Source organism: Chionomys nivalis, chromosome 21 (genome assembly GCF_950005125.1).
Source record: "Chionomys nivalis chromosome 21, mChiNiv1.1, whole genome shotgun sequence".
Classification (NCBI taxonomy): domain Eukaryota; kingdom Metazoa; phylum Chordata; class Mammalia; order Rodentia; family Cricetidae; genus Chionomys; species Chionomys nivalis.
The window spans coordinates 987,391-1,015,381 of record NC_080106.1 but is presented as its reverse complement, the minus strand read 5'-3'; the positions used below and the strand labels follow the sequence as shown (position 1 = coordinate 1,015,381).

The window sequence follows — 27,991 nt, the reverse complement described above, 5'->3', positions numbered from 1 at the left end:
TCACCTTTCTGAATCTTTCTCTTTTTTCTTTTCTGGCCTTGTGGATTTCTTGGTTCGATCTTCTTTACCTGATGGCTTTGCTTTCTGCACAGTTTTGAACAAGTCAAAATTAAAATAGTGTGAGTTATGGGAAGTGCATGGGAGTATATGCTGCTGAGCTTTCCCCTTCACCCTGAGTGAAACCATCTGAACAGAAACAGAGCAAAGTTAAATGATATACCTACTGTTCATATTTGTACTTAACAGAAGAGATAAGGCGGGGCTACTTGCGCATGCATGCCCACACGTGTGCAGGTCAAGGGTCCTCTACTGCTCTCTAGCTTCGCTTTTGAGATGCAGTCTCTCATTGAACATGGAGTTCACCATTTCAGCTCGACTGGCTGGACAGTAAGCTCCTGGAATCTGGCCATTTCTATGCCCCAGTGCTGGGGCTACAGATACACTCCACTGCGCCCAGTCTTTGACGTGGATGCTGGGGATCTACATTCAGCTCATCATGCCTGCGCGGTAAGCTCACTACCGATCCTAGTATCCTCTGGATCCATACATTTGAGTTTTCCAGTTCTGCTATGGTGTGGCCTATGGCTCCTGAAAGTCACCTCATCTGCCATACTTGTAGTAGAGCCAACAGGACATGGAGAAATGTTAGGATGACATCATACAAAAAGACCATTAGTGATACATTTAAAAACTAAGGTAAATGACTCAGAATACACAAGTTTATTGAGAAGACGCAATCCCATGTCCTGAATGTTTAGAAGTTGAACCTGAAGGGAAACAGGGTTATCTGAAACTGCAAAGAAACATGAAAAAACAGGCATATTTTATGTGAGACTTTGTATCCTTAGAATCATTGAGCTGGCAAAGCTGCCTTCAACTGGTGTTTAGTCTGACGAAATGACACACACGCAGAAGTGAAATTCAAATTATACTAAATTGTGCAACATACTTGGTACAAATTTGTGTCTTAAAACCATCAGTATATCATAGCTGAACATGTGTTAAAGCATTTCTGAGACAGGATCTAAGTTTTCTAGACTAGACATGGTCCCATAATCCTCCTGCCTCAGCTTTCAAATGATAAAATTGCAAGTAAACATCAGCATGCCTGGGCAAAATATTCTTGAACTACTCTGAAGGACCAGACTACTTTATAGATGAGTGTAGATAAAGAATTTTTATCAACTATTAAAATTATATATAATAAAGACAAATGAAAACAGCATATGGTTATATTAAAAATTCCAATGTATACAAATATACTATCATGGTAAACTTATCATAAGATAAACATAGGTGAAATAATTCTTCATAAATAAAAAGTTACAGCCAGGAAGTAGTGGTATACACCTTTAATTTCATTATTCAATATCAGAGGCAGGCAGATCTCTGTGAGTTCGAGTCCAGCTAGGGTTACACAGAGAAACCTTGCCTCAAAAAATTCTGACTCTCAATCACTAACAAATTTATGAAGTTAAATATTTTCCATAGAAATGTCCTTCATGAAATTGAAGAGGATATCAGAAAGAAAGAACTCCCACGTTCACGGATTGGTAGAATTAACATAGTAAAAGTGGCCATTCTACCAAAAACGGTCTACAGATACAACTCAATTCCCTTCAAAATTCCAACACAATTCTTTACAGACCTAGAAAGAACAATACTTGACTTAATATGGAAAAACAAAAAACCCAAGATAGCTAAAGCTATCAGGTATCATCATCCCTGATTGAAAGCTGTACTACAGATCTATAGTAATAAAAACTGTATGATACTGGCATAAAAACAGACACATTGATTAATGGAATTGGATTGAATTCCCAGACTAAACCCACACACCTGTAGACACTTGATTTTTGATAAAGAAGCCAGAAATACATAATAGAAAAAATAATCTTCAACAAACAGTACTGATCTAACTGGATGTCTGTGTATAGAAGAATGCAAATAGAATCATATTTAACACGCTGCACAACACTCAAGTCCAAGTAGATCAAAGACCTCAACATACAACCAGATACACTGAACCTGGTAGAAAAGAGAGTAGGGAATATCCTTGAACACACTGGAACAGCAGACAACTTCCTAAACAACACTTATAGTACAGGCGCTAAGATCAACAATTAGTAAATAGGAACTCATGAAACTGAAAAGCTTTTGCAAGGCAATGGACACTGCCAATAGGATGAAATGGCAGCCCACAGAATGGGAAACATTTCACCAACTCCACATTTGAGAGAGGGCTAATATCCAGACTTTATAAACAACTGAAGAAACTAGACATCAACAAACCAAATAATCCAATTAAATATGGGATATAGAACTAAACGGAATTCTCAGTAGAAGACTCTCAGATGGCCGGGAACCACTTAAAGAAATGTTCAACACCCTTAGCCACCAGGGAAATGCAAATCAAAACTATTTTGAGATTTCATCTTACACCTGTCAGAATGGCTAAGATCAGTAACGTAAGTGAGAGCTCATCCTGGAGAAGATGTAGATCAAGGGGGAACACTCCTCCACTGCTGGTAGGAGTGTAGACTCATCCAGCTACTACAGAAGTCAATATGGTGGTTCCTCAGAAAATTGGAAATCTAGGTACCCTGAGATCCAGCTATACCACTTTTGGGTATGTACCCAAAAGATACTCCACCCTACCACAAGGACCGTCATTCAGTTATGCTTACAATAGCTTTTTTTCATCATAACCAGAATCTGGAAACAACCTAGATGTACTTCAACTAAAGAACGGAAAAAGAAAATGTAGTACATTTACACAACGGAGTATTACTCATCTATTCAATGAAACAACATCATGAAATTTGCAGGCAAATGGATGCAACTAAAAAGAAAATCATCTGGAACAAGGCAACCCAGACCCAGAAAGACAAACATGAGATGTACACACTCATAAGTGGATATTAACTGTTAAATAAAGGATAATCATGCTACAGACTCAGAGAGGCCAAGAAACAAGGAGGACTCTAGCAGGAATACACGCATCTCCCTGGTAAGTGGAACTAGAATAGATTTTTGTGAGCAGACTGGGAGTGAGTGGGGATTGGAACAGGAGGGATCAGGTGGGAGAAGAAAGGACTGAAGGAGGGAGTATGATGGGAGACAGGAACAGGAGGATATTTGGGGACAACGTGGAAACTAAGGGCAGTGGAAGTTTCCTGCAAACAATGAGGGCGATCCTAATGAAGGGTCCTAGTGATGGGGGATTGAGCCTGATCAGTCGTCTGTAACCAGGCAAGGCTTCCAGTGTTGGGACTGGAACACCAATGCGGTCACAAAACTTATGACCTACAACCTGCCTGGAAGATATGCTGAGACAATGGTGGCTCAGAGCTTGCAGGAATGACCAATCAGTGATTGGTTTAATTTGGGAGCCCATGCCAGACACTGCCTGGATGGCCAGGAACTAGAAGCAGGATAGCCCAGATTCCTAGGGTAGAACTAAAAAAAGTCAATGAAATGATTCCTAATGATATTCTGCTATACACATAGGTAGGTGCCTAGCTAGCCCAATTGTCATCAGAGAGGCTTCTTCCTGTAGCTGACAGGGGCAGATGCAGAGTCCCACAGCCTAACATTAGGCAGAACTCAGAGAAACCCACAGAAGAGGGATAGGAAGGATTATCGGAGCTTAAGGGGTCAAGGACACCATAAGAAAACAGCTCACAGAATCGTGAAGTAGGTGATCACAGAGACTTAAGCAGCAATCTTGGAGCTGCATGAGTCTGCACTAGGTCCTCTGAATACATATTATGGTTGTTCTTGTAGTTTGGGGTGCTTGTGGGGGGGGAGTTTCTGACTCTGTTTGCATGTTCTCGGGACCTTTTCCTCCCACTAGGCTGCCTCATCCAACCTTGAGATAAGGTCTTGTGCCTAGTCTTATTGCATCTTGTTATGTGCTAGGCTTGGTTGGTATCCCTGGGAGGCCTGCTGTTTTCTAGAGGGAGATGGAGGGGCACTGGATCTGGGGGAGAGAAGAGGCAGTGGTGGGAAGTGGAGGGGGAGAGGGAAAGGAGGCAGCAGTGGGGATATATTGTATTAGAGAAGAATATTTAAAAAGAAAAAAATGGTTAAAATGAAAAAATGTCTTTCACAATAACTGAGCTGTTTCTGTTTTCGTAGCATCCTTATGGATCTGATAGCTAATACTGAAATTTAGAGTATTAATTTGGGTTTTTAAATCAGCTTCTAAAAATTATGACTATTAGAAACACATCATAAAACAAGTAAATGTCACTTTGAGTCCCATTTCTATGGGACTAGGTCTTCTTGGGTATGGCATTTTTATCACTTGTGTGCACCAACCTCTGACTCTCTCATCCTCTGTATTTCACTTTCCAGTAGGGTTTTCTCCAATAATAACATCTGAAAATCAGTTTCCATCTGTTTATATTTCTAAAGATAAATGAAATAGATTTAATTAAAATAAAGCATCTCAGTAAGATTTATTTCAATACTTAGTTATTAATGTAATCCTAACTTTACTGAAGCATGAAAGAAAATGAGCCACTAGCATAACTTAATTTCTAAGTTGCCATTGTGACTGATCTGCCTAGATAAATAGGAGGCTCCAGGTTAGTGTTTCAGGAGTGCTTCTGAGTGGCAATGATGAATAACAAGCAAAAAGAGCATGCAGTGCCTTCTAGTTCAGGAGCTCGAGAAGCTGGGGGAACTGAGCGGGCGCTAACCTCTAATTACAACAGAAAATGGTTGTATGTGGAGTCTCTTCAAAAATCAAGGACAAAGTACAATATTAAATTAAAAATGTTATACTTACAGTCTCAACTATACTCTGATCATTTAAAGCTCTGAAAAACAAAAGTAACTATGCTATAATAAATATGTACAAATGTTTTAGTTATGAAGCACAGTAGATTTTTAACAGACTCCCTTGTCTTTTATCACAACCTCTTCTCGTGCTGTAGCCAACATCTAGACTCCTGCCAGGATCTTCCCTTCACGCATCCACACACACAACCCTTGGGGCGGCCGTCACCACACCCCGCCCCAAAATCCCACATCCTCTTTCTGAGTCAGCCTGATGAGTATCTTCCCCACCCCACCGGACCTCGCGTGGATCCCAGCGCTCTGGCCTAGTCTGGCCAGCCTTGGAACTACGGAACTGAGAGGAAAGCTGTACAAGTCGAACAAATCAAGTGGAAGACAGAATATCAGGTTTCAGAGACAAAATAGAGGGTCTTGACCAAACAAAAGAGGAACCTGAAAAATTAAACAAAAATAAAATAAAATATAGGAAATGAACACACAGGAAATGTTGGGCACTATGGAAAAAAAAACTGCCTCTAAAACATAATTATACATGAGGGGGAAAGATTCCAAATCAATGACATAGAAACCAAAGTCACAGAAAACTCCCCTATACTCAGGAATGTCTCACCCATACAGATATAAGAAGCACACAGAACACCAAACAGACAAGGCCAGAAAAGAAAGTCCCCATGGCATATCATAGCTAAAACACTAATTATATTCTAAAAATACTTACTGTGGCATGTTGTATAATCCAAGGAAATTGTTTAGAAAAATGCAACACCTAATGTCAAACTAACCCATGTTGAGAATTGGTGATTGGATCAGAACTAACTCACAGAAACTAAGATGACTCACTCACAGCCAGTACATTTCTGCACCCTGACCCTGGGAGTGTGATTTTCTTCTCAAAAGCCCCCTCGCATCATACAAAGCAAAATGTTTATTTGTATGCACACGTGCACACAAACACACAACCATGGCCAATGATTTACACTCAAAAATATTTTTTATTTACTTTGTCCCCCTGTTTTTACCTTTTCCTAGTTTGGAAATATTTAATCGGAACAGAAATGTGTGCACTATATAATACCTAGGAAGGGAAATCCAACATTCATGCTCGAGTGGAGAGACTTACAGTATCAGAAGCTTCTGTGAGTGTCTTCTCATAAGCTTATTCTTCCCAGAATTCCATCGTCCTGATTATACTTATTGCTAGTGTTTCTACTTATATACAGTGTAGGTTAGCATCATGTGATTACTGAAATCTGCGTCATTGTGTTTAAAATTCCAAGGCTACAGAAAAGCAGCCAGGAGCTACAATGAACTTTTCCACACTTCACTTAAATGCCTACATTTTAGTGTTTTGATAGGTTTCCTTTGTGTCTTAATCTCCATGTATGTATATATGACATGTATGTACATGTACATATGTGTGTATATATTTGATGAACCATTAAAATAAACTCTAGTTTTAAAAAACCACTAAGGATAACATAACAAAAGCTACAAGAGAAAAATCACAAATCATATATCTATCAGGAAAACTATCAGAATGACAATTGATTTCTCAATGGAAACTCTGAAAACATGGACAGCCTGAAGCAATGTATTTCATGTACTAAAAGACTCTGATAACCAACCTAAAATAATACATCCAGCCAAAATATATGATATGACTAAAGGGTAAATAAAAATGTTCAGGAGATAAGCAACCTACAATAATTATAAACAACCCAACAATTCTAAGGAAATACAGGAAACATTATTCTGGGCTGAAGAGAAGAGTGAATACAGCATATGACAAGAAGAACAAAGCCATAATTACTAAAACGGCTAGGAACACATGAAAAAATTCTCATAATCCCTAGCAATTAAGGGAATGCAAATAAACAACTTTGATATTTTATTTTACCTGAGTCAGAATGACAAAGATCAGTGGAACAACAGACCACAAATGCTGGAGGGGATGCCAAGGGCATGGGGCAACCCTCATTCACTGTTAGTAGAACTGCAAACTAGTGCAGCCCCCATGGAAATCGGTGTGACCCAGCTACACCACCCCTTGGCCCGTGGTCAAAGGATGCTATGTCATACTTCACAGATACTTGCTCAGCCGTGCTCATTGCTTCTCTACTCACAATAGCTAGGAGATATAAAAACTCAGTGTCCGACACCTGATGAATGGTATATACAGGAGAAGGTGGGGTGGGGTAAAGGGGAATATAGGGTACAAGGGATCTGATCATGGAAATGGGAAAAGGGAGTTCCTTAGGGAGGAAGAGGGAAGTAAATACAGAAGAACATGGGAGGAAGGTAAAGGGTGAATGGTCAGATATAGTTGATCTGATAAGGAAAAGCAGTAAGATCAGGCTCCTTATGGAAGAGGGAGGCAGGTGAATATAGGAGATAAATGTAGTTATGTAAAATAACAATGCTGATGTTGAAAAGAGCCACAAGGAAACACATTATTAACTGCTTACCTTAAAAACCGTAGTGCATATAACACAGTGTATAAATATACATATGTCATTTCCATAAACTTTTCTCATGGGGCAGATGGCACTTCCTCCAAGAGTCAAAGACCATCTAACAATTAACCCCAATACCAGACATGAGAAGACTTACTTTGGAGTTGTTGGCCAGGACTAAGGGACTCCCCAAGCATATAACCTACTCTTGTTGCCCTTGTCGCTTCTCAGAGGGACAATGTAAGTTTCCTTTGCTGAGGATACCATGTACTTTAGAAACAAGGCTCAGAGTCCCCTGAGATGGGACTGACCTGAATAACCCCTCCCTGAGGACTATCTTTCATGGTAACAAAAGGCACCGTGTGCTTACAAAGGTGAGAAGCAACCAACAATTCCACCCAGTTATGATGTCCAATAACCAGCATAGCATGATGAAGTGGTCACATAGGTATCTAGTTGGTTACCAATGGTTTTCTAACTGGACTTAAGACCCACTCAGGATGAGAGAAACCATGCCTGATACTGGAAAACTAGCTAAATACTCAGAGCTAAGTGAGGCAGTGGTGGCGCACGACTTTAATCCCAGCACTTGGGAGGCAGAGGCAGACTGATCTCTGTGAGTTCAAGGCCAACCTGGTCTACAAGAGCTAGTTCCAGGACAGGCTCCAAAGACCCAGAAAAAGCCTGTATTGAAAAACAAAACAACAACAAAAGTACTCAGTTCTAGTGAAATCATGGTTATTGGAAGAGAATTTACTATCACTAACTTACTAACCCAGCATTATCCCTAACAACAAGCTATAAACATTTGTATTTATACCACAGATAAGTGTACTCTTCACCCATCATCAAGGAAATTTCTCTTTGCAACCAACAGAGACTATGACAGAAAACCACAGCCAATCAAAATGCAGAGTTGTGGAGCTCCTGTCCGAAAGGCTTCATATACAAAGCACTCTAAAAGTTAAGACTCAGGGACCATTTGAGAAGAAAATGTGGAAAGATCGTAAGAGCCAGAGGGTCAGGGAGTTTTCTGTGAGATCATACTTCTCAATAACATCAGAAGCTACACCTGTGAACTCTCACCAACAGGACAGCCAGAACATGAAGTGGACAAGGAGGACACCAATGAGCAGGTCAAACTGGTTGGGGAAAAGTCACGAAGCTCTGTATGTATTAAAGAGTAATTGCTGCTTACTCTGCTCCTCATTCCTTGACAATCATTATTTCACACGCTATAAATGTGACCACCCTAGGTAGCTCCTGTAAGGGGAACCATATGCTTTTTGTCTCTTTGTGGCTGGCTTGTTTGATTTAGCATAATGTGCCCATGTTTTAGTCACATGTGACATCTGTCCATACTTCTTTAAAGACCAATGATCCATTGTGACACATTTTGTTTTTCCAGTCACCCACTGTTGGAAATTTTTGTTTGGATGCTATTAACAGTGCTGAAGCAAAAACATGTATATGTGTCTCTTCAAGACCTCAGTGGCATTTTTTAGTGTATTCCCAGGAATGGAATTGTTAGATAATGTTTCATTTACACTCACTCTTCATTTTTTGAGGAATCAGCATATTTTTTTTTCCATAGCATATTTTTATAACCTGTGTGTTTGTAATTTGAAAACATAAAATTATACATATGCATAATTAAAACTATATGCATGCATGTATACATATATATATGCATATATAGATACATACATACATTTAAGAGGCAGCTTTCGATGAAGACCTTATTTCTTATCTATGTCCCAATGCTTCTATTCTATGAACTCAATTTTATAAGGAAAAAATAAATAATTATTCTCAAAACTTACCTCTCTAACATATTTGTCTGATTTTCAAATATTTTCATCATCACGTTCATCCGTTTAGTCACTGAATAAGGAGCTTCTATTACAAAAAACATAAAGGTGTTGAAGTGGCTGAAGTTATACAATCAACCAATTCAGTGATACAGATGGGAAACTAAACCAGCATAAGGAGGTGACATGATACCTCCAGCTGCATTTACCTTATTTCATCCTATACATCATCTCTGGCTTCCAAAAGGAAATAGTTATATTACAAGACATGCTCAGAGGCAAAATACACACACACAACCTGAAGATAAGCAATTATGAGCACAGAATTCTGATACAGTGGGCATTTTTAAGTTATAGGGCAAGAATTTCAAACAACTAATTAACAGTATTACCTAGGGAAAAATTGGCAACATACAAGAGCAGATGGCAATATAAGCAGAAACTCTAATAAGTACAAAGAAGTCTTCAAGTTCTACAACAATGAAACAAAGAACACCTTGTGACTGATTCAGTCAGTAAATAAAAACAAACAACACAGGAAAATCTCTGCTACTCTTCTAGGAGCACTTGCATTGTGCCAATCACACCAGTGTTGTTGTGGGATTTCCCTCTGTATGCTGTGAATATGTTTCATTACTAGTGGTTAATAAAGCAGTTGCTTTGGCCTTTGGCAGGGCAGAATACAGCAAGGTGGGAAATCCAATCAGAGATAGAGGAGGAAAGAAGGCAGAGTCAAAGAGATACCATGTAGCTGCCAAAGGAGAAAGACACCAGAACCTTACTGGTAAGCCACAGCCTTGCGGTGCTACATAGACTAATAGAAATGGGTTAATTTAAGATGTAAGGGCTAGCTAGGGATATGTCTGAGCCATTGGCCAAACAGTGTTATAATTAATATAGTTTTTTGTGATTATTTGGGTCTGGGTGGCCAAAAAACAAACAAACAACAACAACAACAACAACAAAACCAGTCTCCACTTACAATGTGCTTTAATCTGTGAGGGCTCCTTTAATCATGATAATAACCAAATAATATTCTACTGTTGTCTAATAAATATGCCTAATCTATATGACTACTGTCAGGAAAAATGTGATTAAATACTTGGAATACTTTGGAAAACAATCTTCACATTTTTAGATAATTATTAAGGGTATTTTGCAAACCACTACAGCAACTCTCTTGAAAAGTCAGTGAGCACAGATGGTGACTGCACAGAGAGAACCAAGAGGTGAGTGACCAGCCCCTCAGTTGGATGATCAGTCTCTAGGCCCTGGGCCCTTCCCCCACTATCACTAGCTGACCATCAGGCAAGCCTCTTACAGGCAGGCTGCTCCAACATATGCCAAGTGGGTGGACCCTGTAATCCACAAGGTCCACTCTGCCGCCAACTACACCCATTCCCTGTGTCTCAGTGCCTCACTAAGACGTAGACGTAGACTACAGCTGCACAGACCTGACCAAGAGGTGAGTGACCAGTTCTTTAGCTGCACAACCCAGTCTCTAGGCCCTAGAACCCAGGGAAAACCTTGAGTCCCTCCCCACCCACCTCAGCTGTACAAGCTGGTTAGCAGGCAAGCTCCTGTAGGATGGCTGCGCCACAACCCCACACCGGATCTGTAATCTTTAAGTCCCATGCTCCCTTCCCCATCTCCACAACCTCAACAGCTAACTGAGACACAGATTGTGACAGCCATAGAGCTGACCAAGAGATGAGAGACTAGCCTCCCACCTGGACAGCCCAGTCTATAGGCTGTAGGCCCCAGGGTAAAACAACAGGCTCCTCCCCCACTCACCTCAGCTTCAGTGACTAAGTCAGCAGGCAAGCTTCCATTACCCCTCATCCTCTGCATCCTGTAATCTACAAGTCCTACTCACCACCAAACCCACCCATCCCCTGAGAATCGACTCACTGAGACACAGAGACTGCAATGATCAGTCCAAGAGAGGATCCCTGAGACACAGACAGCAACTGCAAGGATTGGACCAAGAGGCAAAGACACTGCTTCTACCAATTGGAGGAAGAGATGAGCAGGCGCCAATGCAAGAACACATTTAACAAACTAAAGAGCGATACGGCAACGCCTGAATCCAGTGGTCCTACAACAGGAAGACCTGAACATCCAAACCCAGAAGAAGCTGAAGAAAATGACCTTAAATATAACTTTATGAAGCTGATAGAGACCCTTAAAGAGGAAATGAAAAACCCCTTAAAGAAATGGAGAAAAGGCCAAACCAAAAAAAAAAAAAAAAAAAAAAAAGAGGGAAGAAATCTTAAAGAAAGCCAAGAAAACAATCAAACAGGTGAAGCAAATAATTCAAACAGTTCAAGGCTTGAAAATTAAAATAGAGGCAATAAAGAAAACACAAACAGAAGGAATTCTGGAAATGGAAAAGCTAGGTAAATAAACAGGAACTACGATGCAAGCATAACTAACAGAATATAAGAGATGGAAGAGAGAATCTCGGGAGTTAAAGATATGAGAGAGGAAATAGATTCATCTGTCAAAGAAAATGTGAAATTCAATAAGTTCTTAATACAAAACATTCAGGGAATCTGGGACAATATGAAAAGACAAACCTAAGAATAATAGGGTAGAAGAGGGAGAAGAACTCCAGCTCAAAGGCACTGAAAATATATCAACAAAATCATACAAGAAAACTTTCCCAACCTGCAGAAGGTTATGTCTCTGAAGGTAAAAGAAGCTTACAGAACACCAAATAAACTGGACCAAAAAAAGTCCCCTTGTCACATATTAATCAAACCACTAACCATACAGAACAAAGAAAGAATATTAAGAGCTGCAAAAGAAAAAGGCCAAGTAACATATAAAGGCAGATCTATCAGAATTACACCCAGCTTCTCAATGAAAACGCTGAAAGTCAGAAGGTTCTGAGCAGATGTACTGCAGACACTATGAGATCACAGATGCAAGCCCCAATTATTATACCCAGCATAGCTTTCAATCAGCATAGATGGAGAAAACAAGATATTCCATGACAAAAGCACATTTAAACAATACCTATCCACAAATCCAGCCTTACAGAAAGTCCTAGAAGGAAAACTTCAATTAAAGGAAGCTAGTGTACTCACAAAAACACAGGCAATAGATAAGCTCACAACAGCAAACCTTAGAGAAGGGAAACACACAAACACTACTACAGAAAAATATAGGAATAAACAATCACTGGTCATTAATATCTCTTAATATCAATGGACTCAATCTACCTATAAAAAGACTTAGGCTAACAGAATTGATATGAAAACAGTATCAATCCTTCTGCTGCATACAAGAAATACACCTCAAAGGGGTGGAAATTTTTCCAATCAAATGGACCTAAGAAACCTATCCTAATATCTAACAAAATCAACTTCAAACTAAAATCATTCAAAAGATATGGAGAAGGACACTTTATACTCATACCAGGAAAAACTCATCTAGATGAAGACTCAATTCTTAACATCTATGCCCCAAGTACAAGAGCACACACATTTGTAATAGAAACATTACTAAAGCTTAAATCACATATCAAACTCCACACACTAATAGTAGGAGACTTCAACACCCCACTCTTGACAGTGAACAGGTCTACCAGAAAGAAACTTAACAGAGAAATAAGAGAACTAACAGATGTCATGACTCAAACAGACTTAACAGACATCTATTGAACATTTTTACCAAACACAAAAGAATATACCTTCTTCTCAGCACCTCATGGAACCTTCTCTGAAACTGACCACATACTCAATAACAAAGCAAACTTCAACAGACACAAAAAAATTGGAATAACCCACTGTGTCTTATTGAATCATCATGGCTTGAAGTTAGAATTTAATAACAACACTAATTGCAGGAAGCCTACAAACTCATGAAAATTGAACAACGCTCAACTGAATCACCCCTGAGTCAAAGAAGAAATAAGAAAGCAATTAAAGACTTCCTAGAATTCAACACAAATGAATACACAACATATCCAAACCTATGGGACACTATGAAAGCAGTGCTAAGGGGAAAGTTCATAGCACTAAGTGCCTGCATAAAAAAAAATGGAGAAAAATCTCACTAGTGATTTAACAGCACACCTGAAAGCTCTAGAACAAAAAGTAGCAGACTCATCCAGGAGGAGTAGATGAAGGGAAATAATCAAATTGAGGGCTGAAATCAATAAAATAGAAACAAAGAAAACAAAGGATCTATGAAACAAAGAGCTGGTTCTTTGAAAAAATCAACAAGATAGACAAACCCTTATCCAAACTAACCAAAAGGTAGAAATAGAATATCCAAATTTTAAAAATCATAAATGAAAAGGGGGACATAACAACAGAAACTGAGGAAATCCAGAGAATCATTAGGTCATTCTTCAAAAACCTGTACTCTACAAAATTGGAAAATCTAAAAGAAATGATCATTTCTCTGGTTATGTACCACATATCAAAATTAAATCAAGACCAGATAAACAATTTAAATAGACCTATAACCCGTAAGGAAACAGAAGCAAAAGTCTCCCAACCAAAAATAGCACAGGGTCATATGGTTTCAGCTTAGAATTCTATCAGAATTAGCTCAAAGAAGAGCTAATACCTACACTCTTTCAATTGTTCCACACAATAGAAACAGAAGGAACATTGCCAAGCTCTTTTTACAAGGATACACTTACCCTGATACCCAAACCACAGAAGGACACAACTAAGAAAGAGAATTATAGCTCAATCTCCCTCATGAATATTGATACAAAAATACTCAACATAATACTGGCAAATCAAATCCAAGAACACATCAAAAAAAATCATTCATCATGAAGTAGGCTTCATACCATGTAATCCGCCATAAAAATAAACTGAAAGAAAAAAACCATATGATCATCTCATTAGATGCTGAAAAAGCATTCGACAAAATCCAACACCTGTTCATGATAAAGGTCTTAGAGAGATCAGGGATGCAAGGAACATATCTAAACATAATAACAGCATTATACAGCAATCTGACAACCAACAATAAATTAAATGGAGAGAAACTCAAAGCGATTCCACTAAAATTAGGAACAGGACAAGGCTGTTCATTCTCTCCATATCTGTGCAATATAGTGCTTGAAGTTCTGACTAGAGCAATAAGGCAACAAAAGGAGATCAAGAGATGCAAATTGGAAAGGAAGAAGTCATATTTTTGCTATTTGCAGATAATATGATAGTATACATAACTGACTCTCAAAATTCTACCAGGGAACTCCTACTGTTGATAAACACCTTCAGGAATGTAGCTGGATATAAGATCAACTCAAAAAAATCAGTAGCCCCCTATATACAAATGATGAAAGGGCTGAGAAAAAAATCAGAGAAATGTCACCATTTATAATAGCCACAAATGACATAAAATATGTTGGGGTAACACTAACCAAAGAAGTAAAAGATCTGTACAGCAACAACTTTAAGTCTTTGAAGAAAGAAATTGAAGAAGATATCAGAGAATGGAAAGATCTTCCATGCTCTTGGATAAGTAGGATCAATGTAGTAAAATGGCAATCTTACCAAAAGCAATCTACAGATTCAACGCAATCCCCATCAAAATTCCAACACAATTCTCCACACATAAGCACACACACACATGAGAATCCTAAACAGTCTTTAATGCTAAAATTCTCCACAGGTGCCCGTGAAGGTGCTTGTGTATAGTATATGAAGACTCCTACGCTGGTCACTTTTGCACAGACAACTGAAAGAGCTTCAAGGATTCTGAGCTGCTGTTTGAGGCCAACCTGGGATACATCAGACCCTTCCTTAAACAAACAAACAAACAAACAAACAAGACCTGATGAAATCTTGAAAGCAGCAAGAATACAGAGGTTTCTTACTATGACAGTATGAATGAGAATGTCCCCCACAGGCTCATGCACAAAAACGCTTGGTCCCAGTGGGTGAGGATAACTGGGAAGGCTATGCAGTCTTGGAGATGTCAGCATGATGGTGCTCAGATGAACGGCCACTTACCTGGCTCAGTTTCAGAAGCAACTTGAGATTCGTAAGCTGAGTGAGATTTTATGAATTCTGAAAAAGATATACGTATCTGCCATTATTCATTTCATATAGCCATCCTGTGCATCCATTGGGTTGACAGTCTACATGTTTAATTTTAATGATTTGCCCAAGGGGAAGACAGAACAACTCCATGGGAACAACAGCAAAATCATAATAATATTCATCTTTTAAGAATATTTATTTTTACTTTATGTGTTCGAGTGTTTTGCCTGATAATGTGTATCTGCATCATATGTGTACAATGCGTGCAGACACCAGAAGAGACAAGCAAATTCCCTGGAACTGGAGTTACAGAAAGGTGTGAGCGGCTACGTGGGTGTCAATCAAACTTGGTTTTTCTGCAAGAGCAGCCAGTGTTCTTAATGAGCCATCTTTTCAACTTGGCATTAATTGTTTACGATTCCAAAATCCAAACTGTAATAAAAGTTGTATTGAAAGCCGGGCGGTGGTGGCGCACGCCTTTAATCCCAGCACTTGGGAGGCAGAGGCAGGCGGATCTCTGTGAGTTCGAGACCAGCCTAGTCTACAAGAGCTAGTTCCAGGACAGGCTCCAAAACCACAGAGAAACCCTGTCTCGAAAAAACCAAAAAAAAAAAAAAAAAAAAAAGTTGTATTGAAATAGAAAACTCCCTACTGAACAGTGTATTCTGTTTGCCACTGTGTATTTTTTAATTGCAAAAATTAAGCTTCAAGTATCAAAGTGCTAATATAGTTAGGAAACTGAATAAATTTTAAGCATTCATAAATATTACCTTCGATTTGCTTCTCTATAGCTTCGTAACTTCTCATTGAACCTGGTAGCATGTCTTTTTCCCTGCCAAAAGTGCCAATAAATAAAACTTGTTATACACATTAAGAGTTGTTACACCGCCCAAGGAACTATATTTAACAGATTAGACATATGATGTCAAGCTAACCTATCATTTGTCCTTCATTCATAGTTACTAAGATAAATAAATTATAAAGCCATCCTAGGCTATAATGGCCAAATTCTGTGAATTGTGCATTCCAGGATATAGTCATATACACCAGTAACACTTAGAACTAAATAACAAAACTCAATCTGTAGAAACTGGAGCTCTCTCTTTTTTTTGGGGGGGGGGGGTTTCGAGACAGGGTTTCTCTGTGGTTTTGGAACCTGTCCTGGAACTAGCTCTTGTAGACCAGGCTGGTCTCGAACTCACAGAGATCCGCCTGCCTCTGCCTCCCGAGTGCTGGGATTAAAGGCATGTGCCACCACCGCCCGGCTGGAGCTCTCTTTTTGCTAATTCTCACTTGGTGCCATGCTAAGAGCACAAGGCTGAGAGTGAGACAATCTTCTCCAAACTTCTATGTGGCCTGCAGCCAGTTGCTCTGCCTCTCTCCTTAGATTCTTTATCTGTTAAAACTTACATATGCTAATTCCTTTCTCATAAAGTAGTTATGAGGCTTCCAGGAGAAACTAGAAAAGCACCTTGTGCACAGAAGACATTTAAAGGTCAAACATAAACACATTCAGAAGCATTCCTGACAGCAAACAGCTCAGGAATGTACAGAAGTCTCCTTACAATACCAGAGTAATAACAGGTCACACAGAAAGCACATGGAGAGACCGCATATGGTGTATTGGTCTCTTCCAACTATGGGAAGTTTTTCTTTTAGCAATATGAAACTGCTTTGTATATACTTGAAAACCAGTGGGTGAAAGTACAATTCTAAACCTGGTTTTATAATTAAAAAAAAAAAAAAGTTGGGTTTGCTACTAGGACTCACTCAATCAAATTCAGACATGTGAGACCCAGAAACACAATGTTCGATCTCACCTGTAATTTCTGGCTCCAAATACTCAGATGTGAGCATATGACATGGAGTCATGATTAAGAGTAGCAAAGTATAAAGGGACTATAGGCATGGGGGAGGGGCATAAGAAGGGATAGCAGCATATGGGTGACATATCTGTTGGTATGTCTGTTTATTTACGTATCATCTATCTATCTATCTATCTATCTATCTATCTATCTATCTATCTATCTATCTATCATCTATCTATCTTCTTACCTACCTACCAATCTACCTAACACCGAGGAAGTTACACCAATTGGATGACAATGATCTCCACAAAAGCCCAAAACTAACAGAGACACCAGTACCAGGAGTGAGAAACTGTCTACTGAATGGTTGATCAGGTTATCTTGAGTGGCTCCTAAAATAATACAGACTATCTATAAACCTTGGTTGCTTCTTAGGAGTTGAGGGTAGAACCCTGAAGAAACTGTATACTTTGGACATGCAGTCAGATGATTTGTGCTTTATCTGACCTGACGGCTTCCTTCCTGCAGTCTAGCTTCTACAGTGCCAAAAGATACTTTGCAGGCTGCCAAACAAGGGAAGAAATTAAACAGTCTGGCCCAGTTGAACTGTGACGATGAACAACGTGGCAAGATCTCCGTATGGTGCAATAGTGGCATTCCTATGTTGTTGGTAACCAGTCGCTGTCTAACTTGACATAAGGCCCACTCAACAGGAAGGAAATCATATCTAGTACTGGAAACATAGCTAGTGAGATCATGGACCTCAAAAAAGAATCTACCATCACCAACTTGCTAAGTCTGCATAATACCTAACTATACTCTAAGTCTTATCCTTAATTTCATAGTTAAGTATAACTACACTTCCCATGAAATAGGCCTCTCTTTATAGAAAATGCAGGCCGTCCTAGAAATCCTCAAGTGGACAGAATACATAGGCCAACAAAGCATGGGGAACCTAGCCCCAACAGATATTTCTACATCATAACACCTGCATTGACTTTTCAGAGAACATTTCAGAAAAGGGGATGGAAAGGTTGTAAGAGCCAAAAGACCAGGAAGTCTGGTGTGAAACAGTCTCTCCTAGAAATGCCCGTGCAAACGAGACAAGAGAACACTGGCAGTGTTGATGAACATGCAAGTGTGGAAGGTGAAAGATTTTGCAGGGTCCCACCCCTAGACAAAGAATTACAGACAGTTATTGACTGCTGGGAAAGGAATAAGCCTGTCTCAAAGATGATCCGTCTTTGTGCACTATCCAATGCAAAATGGTCAGGCATGAAACCATCATACACAAGCAACAAACTCGGCAGGTTGTAATTATGTATTTGTGCATACCTTTAATGCATATATACATAGGTGTATGCAATGATAATAAAGAAAAGGGGTTATCAATTTGAGGGATCATGAAAGGGCACCTGGGAAGGGCTGGAGGGAGGAAAGGGGGGTATGGTGTAATTCTATTTCAACTAGAATATATTTTAAAAGCATTCAGAAACATGTTTACAATCCAGATGTCTTAAAGAGACTACTACCCAGAAGAAATTTTAAATAATAGTTATACATGGCTGTTGAGTAGTTAAAGCATGTTTCGTATGACCCAGAAGCCAATACTAAATCAAATTTGAATAGCCACATGTGACTAATGTCTACTGCACCGAATAACACCATCTCAGACTATTAAAATTTCAAATCAGATGCCGGGCGGTGGTGGCACACATTTTTAATCCCAGCACTCGGGAGGCAGGTGGATCTCTATGAGTTCGAGGCTAGCCTGGTCTATAAGAGCTAGTTCCAGGACAAGCACCAAAATTGCACAGAGAAACCCTGTCTCGAAAACAAAAACAAACAAAAACAAAACAAAATAAAACCCTTCAAAATCAGAAAATGTAACTAAACATTCATATATCATTTGGAAGGTTTTTTTTTTTTAAAAAAAAAAAAGCAGGAACATTGAGTTAGTCTACATCCAATGCTAATTACTGACTTTAATTCAATTAATCCTTATATTTCACTCACACGTGTTTAGACAGCAGGGATTCCTTGCGCCCCTTCAAGCGAGTTTTCAGATCTTCAAATCTATGTACCAGTTTTACTATTTGTGCGATGTTCAAGTTGAGCGTTTTTTCATCTGATGGGAGATCTCCTTCTAAAATGCTTTGGTCTTTACCTATCTGAAGTAACAAAATCGGCCAGTTACTAAAGACCCGCTTGATCTCATACTTCAAAAGCATTTCGTTATTTCCTTCATCAATCTGAATAACTTGCATTTAATCTCACCATTGGCCATATCCAAACACTGGTAGAGTAGCTACAAATGCAACGAAGGGCCCTTCACCATCAGTAGAACTACAGCTCACTCAGGAGATATATATATATATATATATATATATATATATATATATATATATATATATCCAATAACAAATGCAACTCAAGAATATTTAAAAGAATATTTAAAATACACCTATTTTTTCTAAGAATACTCTGCTGCAAAAAATTATAGACAGACAATGATAAAGCCATGACCCTCTACTACCAAATCCCAGATGTCACTGTGCTTTCATTTTGCATGGGAAAACATTTAGAAACCTTTGGATGTCTCAAGCTTGTGGGAATAAAAACAAAGAGACGTTTCTGAGTGATGATGACATTTTCTGTCTTCACCCTTTAATTTTATATCCCAAATAACCAGCCCCCATCTCTCTTTAAAAAAGTGTTGAACTAGAGAGGATGATAAGCATAGCAAACGGGTGCAGAAAAATTCTGAACAATCCCTGAAGCTACCTGGGAAGTAATTCTTTCATGCTAGGGGAATACACATAATCTCTTCCAAAAGAGAATTAAAAGTCCTTGAAGACAGAGACCAGTTGCTCTCAATCTAGTGGTTAAAGTATTTGAAAACCTAAAATGCAAAGAATATCATTTTAAAACATTTAAAAAGTCAACATGTGTATATTATGCATAATTTTTTAAGCAGAGGAGAGATTTTAAGTTGATAAATTCCTATCACTTTTATGTAAATCAAAAAGGAAAAGAGAGTGAAATTTTCATTGCTCTTTAAGAGAAAGAATGATCCAATAAATCCTGTTCTGTCCTGGACTCATGTAGAAAAGTCATACGCAAACTACTGATAAACATCTTCACTAGCAATTATTTTTCAATATAAATTAAAATATTACTTTAGAATTAATGGTTATTGAAATATTTGATGTATATGTTACTTTAGACAGATTTTATTTATTTATTTATTTATTTATTTATTTATTTATTTATTTATTTATTAAAGATTTCTGTCTCCTTCCCACCACCACCTCCCACTTCCCTCCCCTTCCCCCAACCAACTCCCCCTCTCTTGTCAGCCTGAAGAGCAGTCAAGGTTTCCTGCCCTGTGGGAAGTCCAAGGACCTCCCACTTCCTTCCAGTAGACAGATTTTCAAATGGCTCAAATACTTACTAATGTAACCAATAGTTAAGAAGTTTTATATTTTACCTCCTCCATTTGGTTGACTTGTTGCTGAAACCACTTCATAAAAAAGGAATAAAAAGGAGAGAGTTAATACATGTGTCTATGAGACTGAATCTGCCAAGCACCATTGCTGACACTCACACACACACATCATACAGGGTTCAGAATGGGGTTAGAGCAACGTACAAATGCAAAGAGAGACTTAGAAATATCTAGCAGCAACCATGGAAGCCTGCAACTGCAAAACCTAGATCGTCTTTGCTTCCTATGCATTCTTTGTAGTTTAAGCTGTAATGAATTGAAACACATACCTTGAAAAGAGACTCCAAAATCTGGAAAACAAAGTTTTTGTTAGTATATTTAAAGATAAAGTAAGTATCATGCAACTCTTAAAATCTTAAATTATAAATTTGCTAAAATAACTACAAATCTACAGTTTCAAAGCTATAATAATTTTGTAGATATGGCATGTAGTCCATTTTGCATACATAACTATTACTCCATAGAATTTTGGAGTGAATTATTCACATCTAATATTTTGTTTGTGAAACAGAGTATCCAGAAGAGAGTCATATCTGTGTTATATGTTCTACAATGGGTGATTAACTTATTTTAACACAAATAGTTATGGAGATGTGCAACTTCAGAGGGAAATCACCTTGGGCTATCTTAGTTCCTAATAGCCATTTATTGTCTACCTCTGTGTATGATAACACAGGGCCTCTCAGGGCCTCTTGCCCTCTCAAGGCCTAACACAACCCAGGCTTCCTCGTCACAGCTTCACACAGGGCCTCTCAGGACCTCTTGCCCTCTCAAGGCCTTCAGACAGGAAAGTTTGCACCTCAGGCCTTTCTTCAATGTCCATATCACTTTTAGTAGAGACTTTAGTTCCAGTATTAAATTTTCTTGAGCATCTTTTCTCTCGAAACTGTACATTTGTATTGCTTTCTGCTCTTTTTCATTGTAGACCTGCATAAGAATGATTATTAGTAACTATGGGGCAAAGTCATTTATAGGGTGCCTTGAAATCTCTCTCACCAAAGAAAAAAATTTAATTGCTTTTATTTTTTTTAATTTTAGGAAACATAATTTTTGAAAATTTTATTTATGTATTTCTTAAATTTCATTTTACATTCCAAGTACAGTTTACCCTCCCACCCCTCGTTCTGTCTCCCCTCACCTCTTCCAGCCCATCCCCCCATCTATTCCTCCCAATGGGTAAGGGCTCCCATGTGGTATGGGAAGTCCTTCTATATTTATTGGTTAATGAATAAATAAGCTGCTACAGCCCCTTTGGATATCAGTAATGCAATTTCTCAGAAAATTAGGAAACAATCTTCCTCAAGACCCAGCAATACCACTTTTTTGGGTATCTATCCAAAGGATGCTCAATCGCACCACAGGAACATGTGCTCAACTATATCATAGCAGCATTGTTTGTCATAACCAGAACCTGCAAACAACCTAAATGCCCCTTGACTGAGTACACAATGGAGCACTACATAGCAGAAAAAGATAACGGCATCCTGAAATTTGCTGGCAAATGGATGGAGCTAGAAACATCATATTGAGTGAGGTAACCCGGACCCAAAAAGACAATGATCATATGTACTCAATCATAAGTGGGTTTTAAACATAAAGCAAAGAAAACCAGCCTACAAATAACAATCCCAGAGAGCCTAGACAACATTGAGGACCCTAAGAGAGACACACATGAATCTAATCTACATGGGAAGTAGAAATAGACAAGATCTCTGGAGTAAATTGAGAGCATGGGAACCATGGGAGAGGGCAGAAGGGGAGGGGTGAGACAAGGAGGGGAGCAGAGAAAAATTTAGAGCTCAATAAAGTTAATAAAAAAAAGAAAGCTGGGGGCTCATATATTGACCCAAAAGCAGGAGGCAGGGAAAGCACACTGGACATGGTGGGGCCTTTTGAAGCCCCAAAGTTTACCCCATGACACACTTTCTCTAACAAGGCTACACAACTTCCCAAACAGTTCCACTCACTGGGAACCAAGTATTCAACCACGGTCTATATGAACAACTTTCATTCAAAACACCACAATGTTTAAAGCTGAATTTTCAAAAATGACCTTCAGAAGGTCATGATCTAGGCAAGCACAGTGACTGCAAACACTGTGTTTCAACAGCAATGCTTGCAGAGCCAGAGAGATATAGGGCACCACCTGAAGCAAATGTGCCGTCAATGGAGGGATTTAATACAAATGTTGGCTTTAAGACAACCAACATTTCATTCTTATCTAGTAATGTGACATGGTTCAGTCACATTTCTTGGCTTCTACAAACTACTAAAAGAATACAATGTGGGAGGTTTTTGATATATTTATGAGCTATTTGTGTTTTTTCATCTTTGAAATACCTTTGTATGTCAGTGACCTATCTTTCACTTTTTGATCCATATTTATAATAATGATGATAGTCTCTTGTCACCTGGACATAATCCAAATGTTTTGCTTGTATGACTTTTTCCTGTCCTTTTCTCTTTGTGGATTTTTTTTTAATATAAGAGATTCAGGGTATAATTTAAATATTGTTGAGTTTATCAGTCTTTCCAGTCTTTCCTACCATGACTTGCATTTCCTTCTAACTATGATTTATATTTTGGTGAACCTGGAGCTTAGTGATGGTTTAAACTGGCTGATCAGCGAGCTCCATGGATCCATCCATCTTTATCCCTCATGCCAGTATAAGTGTTACAGACGTACATCAGCCAGCTTTTATGTGGATGCTGGGGTCTATCTCAGGTTCTCATGCTTGGACATCAGGCAGGCGCTTTACCAACGGAGCTGTCTCTCTACCCTCTGGGTTCTCTACTGTTTTACATGTCTATAGGTCCACCTTCATTTAATAAAATATTGTTTGGATTACTGAACACTTTGAGAAAGATTTTGAAACATTATTCTCTGAAATGAGAACTGAATGTAAAAATAATGCTAGAAACATTTAAAAGGGGAAATATTTAATTGGAAAACACAAACAAAAAGTAGTAAGAACATTTGTACAAGATAAAGTAACGTGCAAAAGAGAAGCACAATGTGGAAGAATTAACCATCAAAATAAAATAGTCGTAAGGAATTATAAACAGACAGACGGAGAGGGAGGAAAGGGAAGATGGAGAAACAGCAAAGACAAATGGTGTCAGTTACACATTACGAATCAAGTTGGACATACATATATAGTATAGTAAGGAATATAACGTACACGATATTATATATTATTAACTATATAATGTATATAGAACAAAAACTAAATATTGACCCTCACCTATAAATACTGAGTCTATTTTTCAAGCAACACAAGAAAACATCATAAAATAATCAGCTTTAGCTTGCCCCAGTGTCTTGCAAATGTAATCATGATCATGGTGTGTTTTAAAACATCATTTCACTTAAGATTTAAAACAATATTTTTATTTTCAGTAGGTGTTTTGTCTGCAAGTTCACTTATATAAATTACATGTGTGCCTTGTACCCGCAGAGGTCAGAACCCGTGGGTGTTGGGTCTCCTGGAACTAGGGTTGTGAGCCACCAGGTAGTATTAGGAACCAAATATGGGTAATTCGCAAGAGCAACAAGTGTTCTTCACCACTGAGATGTCTATCTAGCCACACATTATTTCATTTTGAAATATAATATATATATGAAATAAAGATAATATATAAAGAGAAGTAATAATATATAAAGAAAATCAGGGAGTCAGGCAAAGTTGTGCTAATAGTATTTTTTTTTCATAGTATTCTTTACCTACTGGGAAAGAATCCCCATGGTGATACTTGGTTTTCGTTCTTTTCAAACCTGTCTTTGGTTTGAAATTAACATTAGTTAGAACATGATTTTGATAATGCAAACTTATTTTTTAAATGAGAATAAAATATAGAGATCACATTTGAAAGCACATATGACCATATTGCTACTTTATTTAAAGAAAAATGCACAGATATACACGGCCTACATTGAGAATAAAGAAATAAAAAAAAGGTTCTCTAATGACCCTTGTCATCCTCCAAAAGATTGATTCCAAATTAATATGGCTGACTGTAAATCGCATCACAGTTTCTACCACCAAAGCAAGTTCCCATAGTTTAAACTGGACACCGACTTGGAATACATACGTTACGTTCTTCTTTAACTGCTTCCTCCATCTGAGCTGCAAACTGTGAACAGTACTGCAAGAATGCATTCATATCATCACCAACCTTCCAAAAAGAACCACAAAACAGGGTTACTGTTAGTTTTAGAAACCACTTGTATACCCACTTGCTTCTTAATGTGTTTTGAAAGTATTTTAATTTTGTGCAATTTCCATCCATTCAAACATGGGTGGCAAAAATCTATGTTTCAAATGTTAGCCCAGAAAACCCTCCTAGAAATAAAACATGAAAGAAAGTACCATCCTAGGGAGTGATGAAACACAACACGCTCTTGTTTTTCTGTTGGCTTAGTAGCTGCACCTGAATCTACTGATATTTTCACTACCATCTGAGGGCAGCAGCCCCCATTCACACCCCTACTCACAGCAGTCAGTATTGGCTGCTTAGACCGTGGTCTCGTGGGATTTCTGGTCCCATTGGCTCCAGCTAACACCTGCTAGGCTGCAGTTGAGGCTGCCAAACCTATGTCTTAACTAAGTTTTTATTGTTCTATTTACCAAAAAAGACATGGGAGTCAGATGTTGGGGCGAAAACCTGCTAGATCAGAGAAGCCAAGAACCAACCAGCTGACTTTCCTTCTTAGCTGGAGACCCAGCAAAAGAAGTGTCTCTCCATTCATCCCAATCAAAAAGATTGTGAATCTCTAAGGCCCTCCCTACTCCTTCCTGTGCCCCTCCTCTTTTCCTGGGTTCTCTGTACTTTCGATGGCTAATTCTTGTCAACTAGTCATTGACTCCACCTTCTGATCCAAGGTAAATTTCACTAACATAGTTTCACAATGCGATCAAATATCCCACAACAACATCAAGGAAGCTTCTTTTTGTAGCCGATAGGAGACCACCGTAGACACTCACAAACTGTCCACAATGCAAAAACAATTGACCATGGGGTGCTCATCCCCAGTAAATACATCCACAGCACAGCCCACACGGAATAACAATAGATAAATAACAATTTAAAATGCAGGTGCAAACATATGGTTGAGTCAAACAAATGCTCCGCAGTAAAGAGTTCCTGGTGCTCTTGCAAAAGAGCAGCATTCAGGGCCAGGCGGTGGTGGCGCACGCCTTTAATCCCCGCACTTGGGAGGCAGAGGCAGGCGGATCTCTGTGAGTTCGAGACCAGCCTGGTCTACAGAGCTAGTTCCAGGACAGGCTCCAAAGCCACAGAGAAACCCTGTCTCGAAAAACCAAAAAAAAAACAAACAAAAAAAAAGAGCAGCATCAGGGCTCACAAAGCCCTGCCACTTTTCTCGACTCCAGAGGCACTACCACTGCCATGTGCTCATTCACACATACAGATAGGCACACGTGCACATAAATACAATTTAGAAGAGACCTTAAAAAGTTAAAACAAGCAAAAAATGAAACTAAACAAAAACAAAAACAACCCACTGAAATGAGAACCATGCTGTTACGTTAATAGCTACATTATAACAATATGTACAACAAAGATATTTTCTAGGTCTCAAAAACTTTGGGTTTTTTTTTCCACTTTAAAAACTAGCAAAGAAGGCATTTTTAATTTCATTTTATTATTTATCTGCGAGGGGAGGGGGTTGGGAGTGACTCATGTTTCCCTGCCACAGTAAACCTGTGGAGGTCAGAGTACAACCTGCAAGAGTTGGCCCTCCCTCTCAGCCACATAGGTCTCAAGGATTAAACTCAAGTTTGTCAGGCTTGGTGGTAGGCACCTTTAGTCACTGCCCCATTTGGCTGGTGCAAGAATACTGTCTTATATTCAACTCAAGCAAAGTAACCAAGCTCATATTTAAAACTCACCACAGAGGCAAGATTGTAAAAAAGCGGACTACAGACAGTGAAGATAGGAGTTGGCAGAGGCTGGAAACACTAACACACGTCTATCAAGTGTCACAAGAGGATCTCTGTATGGATAGGAGTCCATTCGGACAGCGTGTGTTTATTCCAAAGGCAAGGGTTAACCCTTTCAACATTGAATTTATTTCCTTAGCTTATGTAACACATACAGATAAAGATACGCCTTCCTCTTTAGGTTTCGTCAGTGTTTTTTCTCCATCTTCATCCACAGTTCCATATGTATTTTCCAAAGCAGTAACAACCTTAGAAAAATGCAAATCAAGTTGAATTTGTTGTTGTCAAAAATGCTAAAGTCATCACACCATGATTGTATGGATGTCACTTGATAGCCAGTGGCAGGAGGTTCCACTTTCTACCTTTTGACTCATTATGTATCATTAAGACGATGCCTGCTCAACAGTGCTTAATCCTACTCCCTAGCCATGGGGACATCTCAAAACTCTTCCTTCTCTATGTGAAAAAGTATCAAAAAATAAAAAAATAAAAAGTTATTCACGTGCCTGTGAATGGCTGAAGAAAGCAGAGTTTTCCTCAAAGTCTGATTATCCTTTGAATATTGCATTTAAAGAAAAAGAAATATAAAGAGCAGAAAGTAATAAACTTTAAAAGACATTCTCCAAGATGACACACTGACCAGGTATCTTGGAAGCATGATGAACTCTGATTTTTACATTGGTGTCTTCCTTGTTCTCTTTTAAAAGAGGATTTACAATTTGACTGAAAATCATTATGTAAAAAGGAACTTAGAGAAACATTAAGTACTATGATTTCTGAGGTGCAGACAAGAATGACTGCAGCTGGCATGAGATCTCAAAATGCCTATACCGACAAAGCCCTGCTTGTGAAGAGTGTTAGCAGGTTAGCTAGGAATTTTGCATTTAGGAAGACAGTGTGTTCTATGCTAAACTGCTTTCCTTGAAATTCTGATACATGCTTGATAGAGAATACTTTAGGTTCTCAACCCTCTGCGTACTGTATTTCTAATGATATGTTTTGGTCCCCATTCTACTTAACTCATCACGATTCATTTCCAGAGGAACTAAGCATGTCTCACATGACTTCAGACAGAGAATACTCATAGCCCTTGCCCTGTTCTTTCTAATCTCCCTCCCACATGCTGAATGTAATAAATCTTATCATTGATATAATGATGTACAGAGTCCATCATAACTGATTCTATTCTTACACAACAGCAACCCCCCCCCACTAGTGACCATCTTAGGAATTACCTCAATAGGACACACAACAAATATCTTACCATCTTCAGGTGTTTGGTAATCCTCCTGACCATTTCATCTTCTGCTATTAATTCCTTTGTCTTACTTGATGGTATTGGCAAGGCATAACGAACAACTGATTCTCCTGTGGGTGGAGACCTTAGGACCATTGGTTCGATCTTATCATATTGTGACTTGGCATTACGTTTTTCTTTTGGCTTAGGTGATGAGTTGAGTAGTCCTTTTTTATGAGGTAATTCTGGAACACTTGTCAATTTCTTATTAATGGTTGATAGGGGCTGTGCCCGTTTCATTTTTGTGGCTGATTTAGCGTCCAAATTACATGTGAAAAATTCAGTACCTCCCTGTGAACAAAACATTAAGAGATTCAAAGAAAAAAATCCT

General features: G+C 38.6%; 1 protein-coding gene across 1 annotated transcript; it reads right to left on the bottom strand.

Moving 5' to 3' along the window:
- Ccdc7 (coiled-coil domain containing 7) lies at nt 1–27,900 on the bottom strand. The gene is made up of 12 exons (XM_057754156.1): nt 27,628–27,900; nt 26,519–26,611; nt 24,493–24,576; nt 20,670–20,690; nt 20,383–20,415; nt 18,909–19,063; nt 15,855–15,916; nt 15,055–15,111; nt 9,083–9,155; nt 4,796–4,826; nt 4,324–4,413; nt 1–84 (listed from the first exon to the last, which is right to left on the bottom strand). The coding sequence occupies exons 1-12, from the start codon at nt 27,898–27,900 to the stop codon at nt 1–3; spliced, it is 1,056 nt and encodes a 351-aa protein (XP_057610139.1).
- Nucleotides 27,901–27,991: the final 91 nt, after the last annotated feature.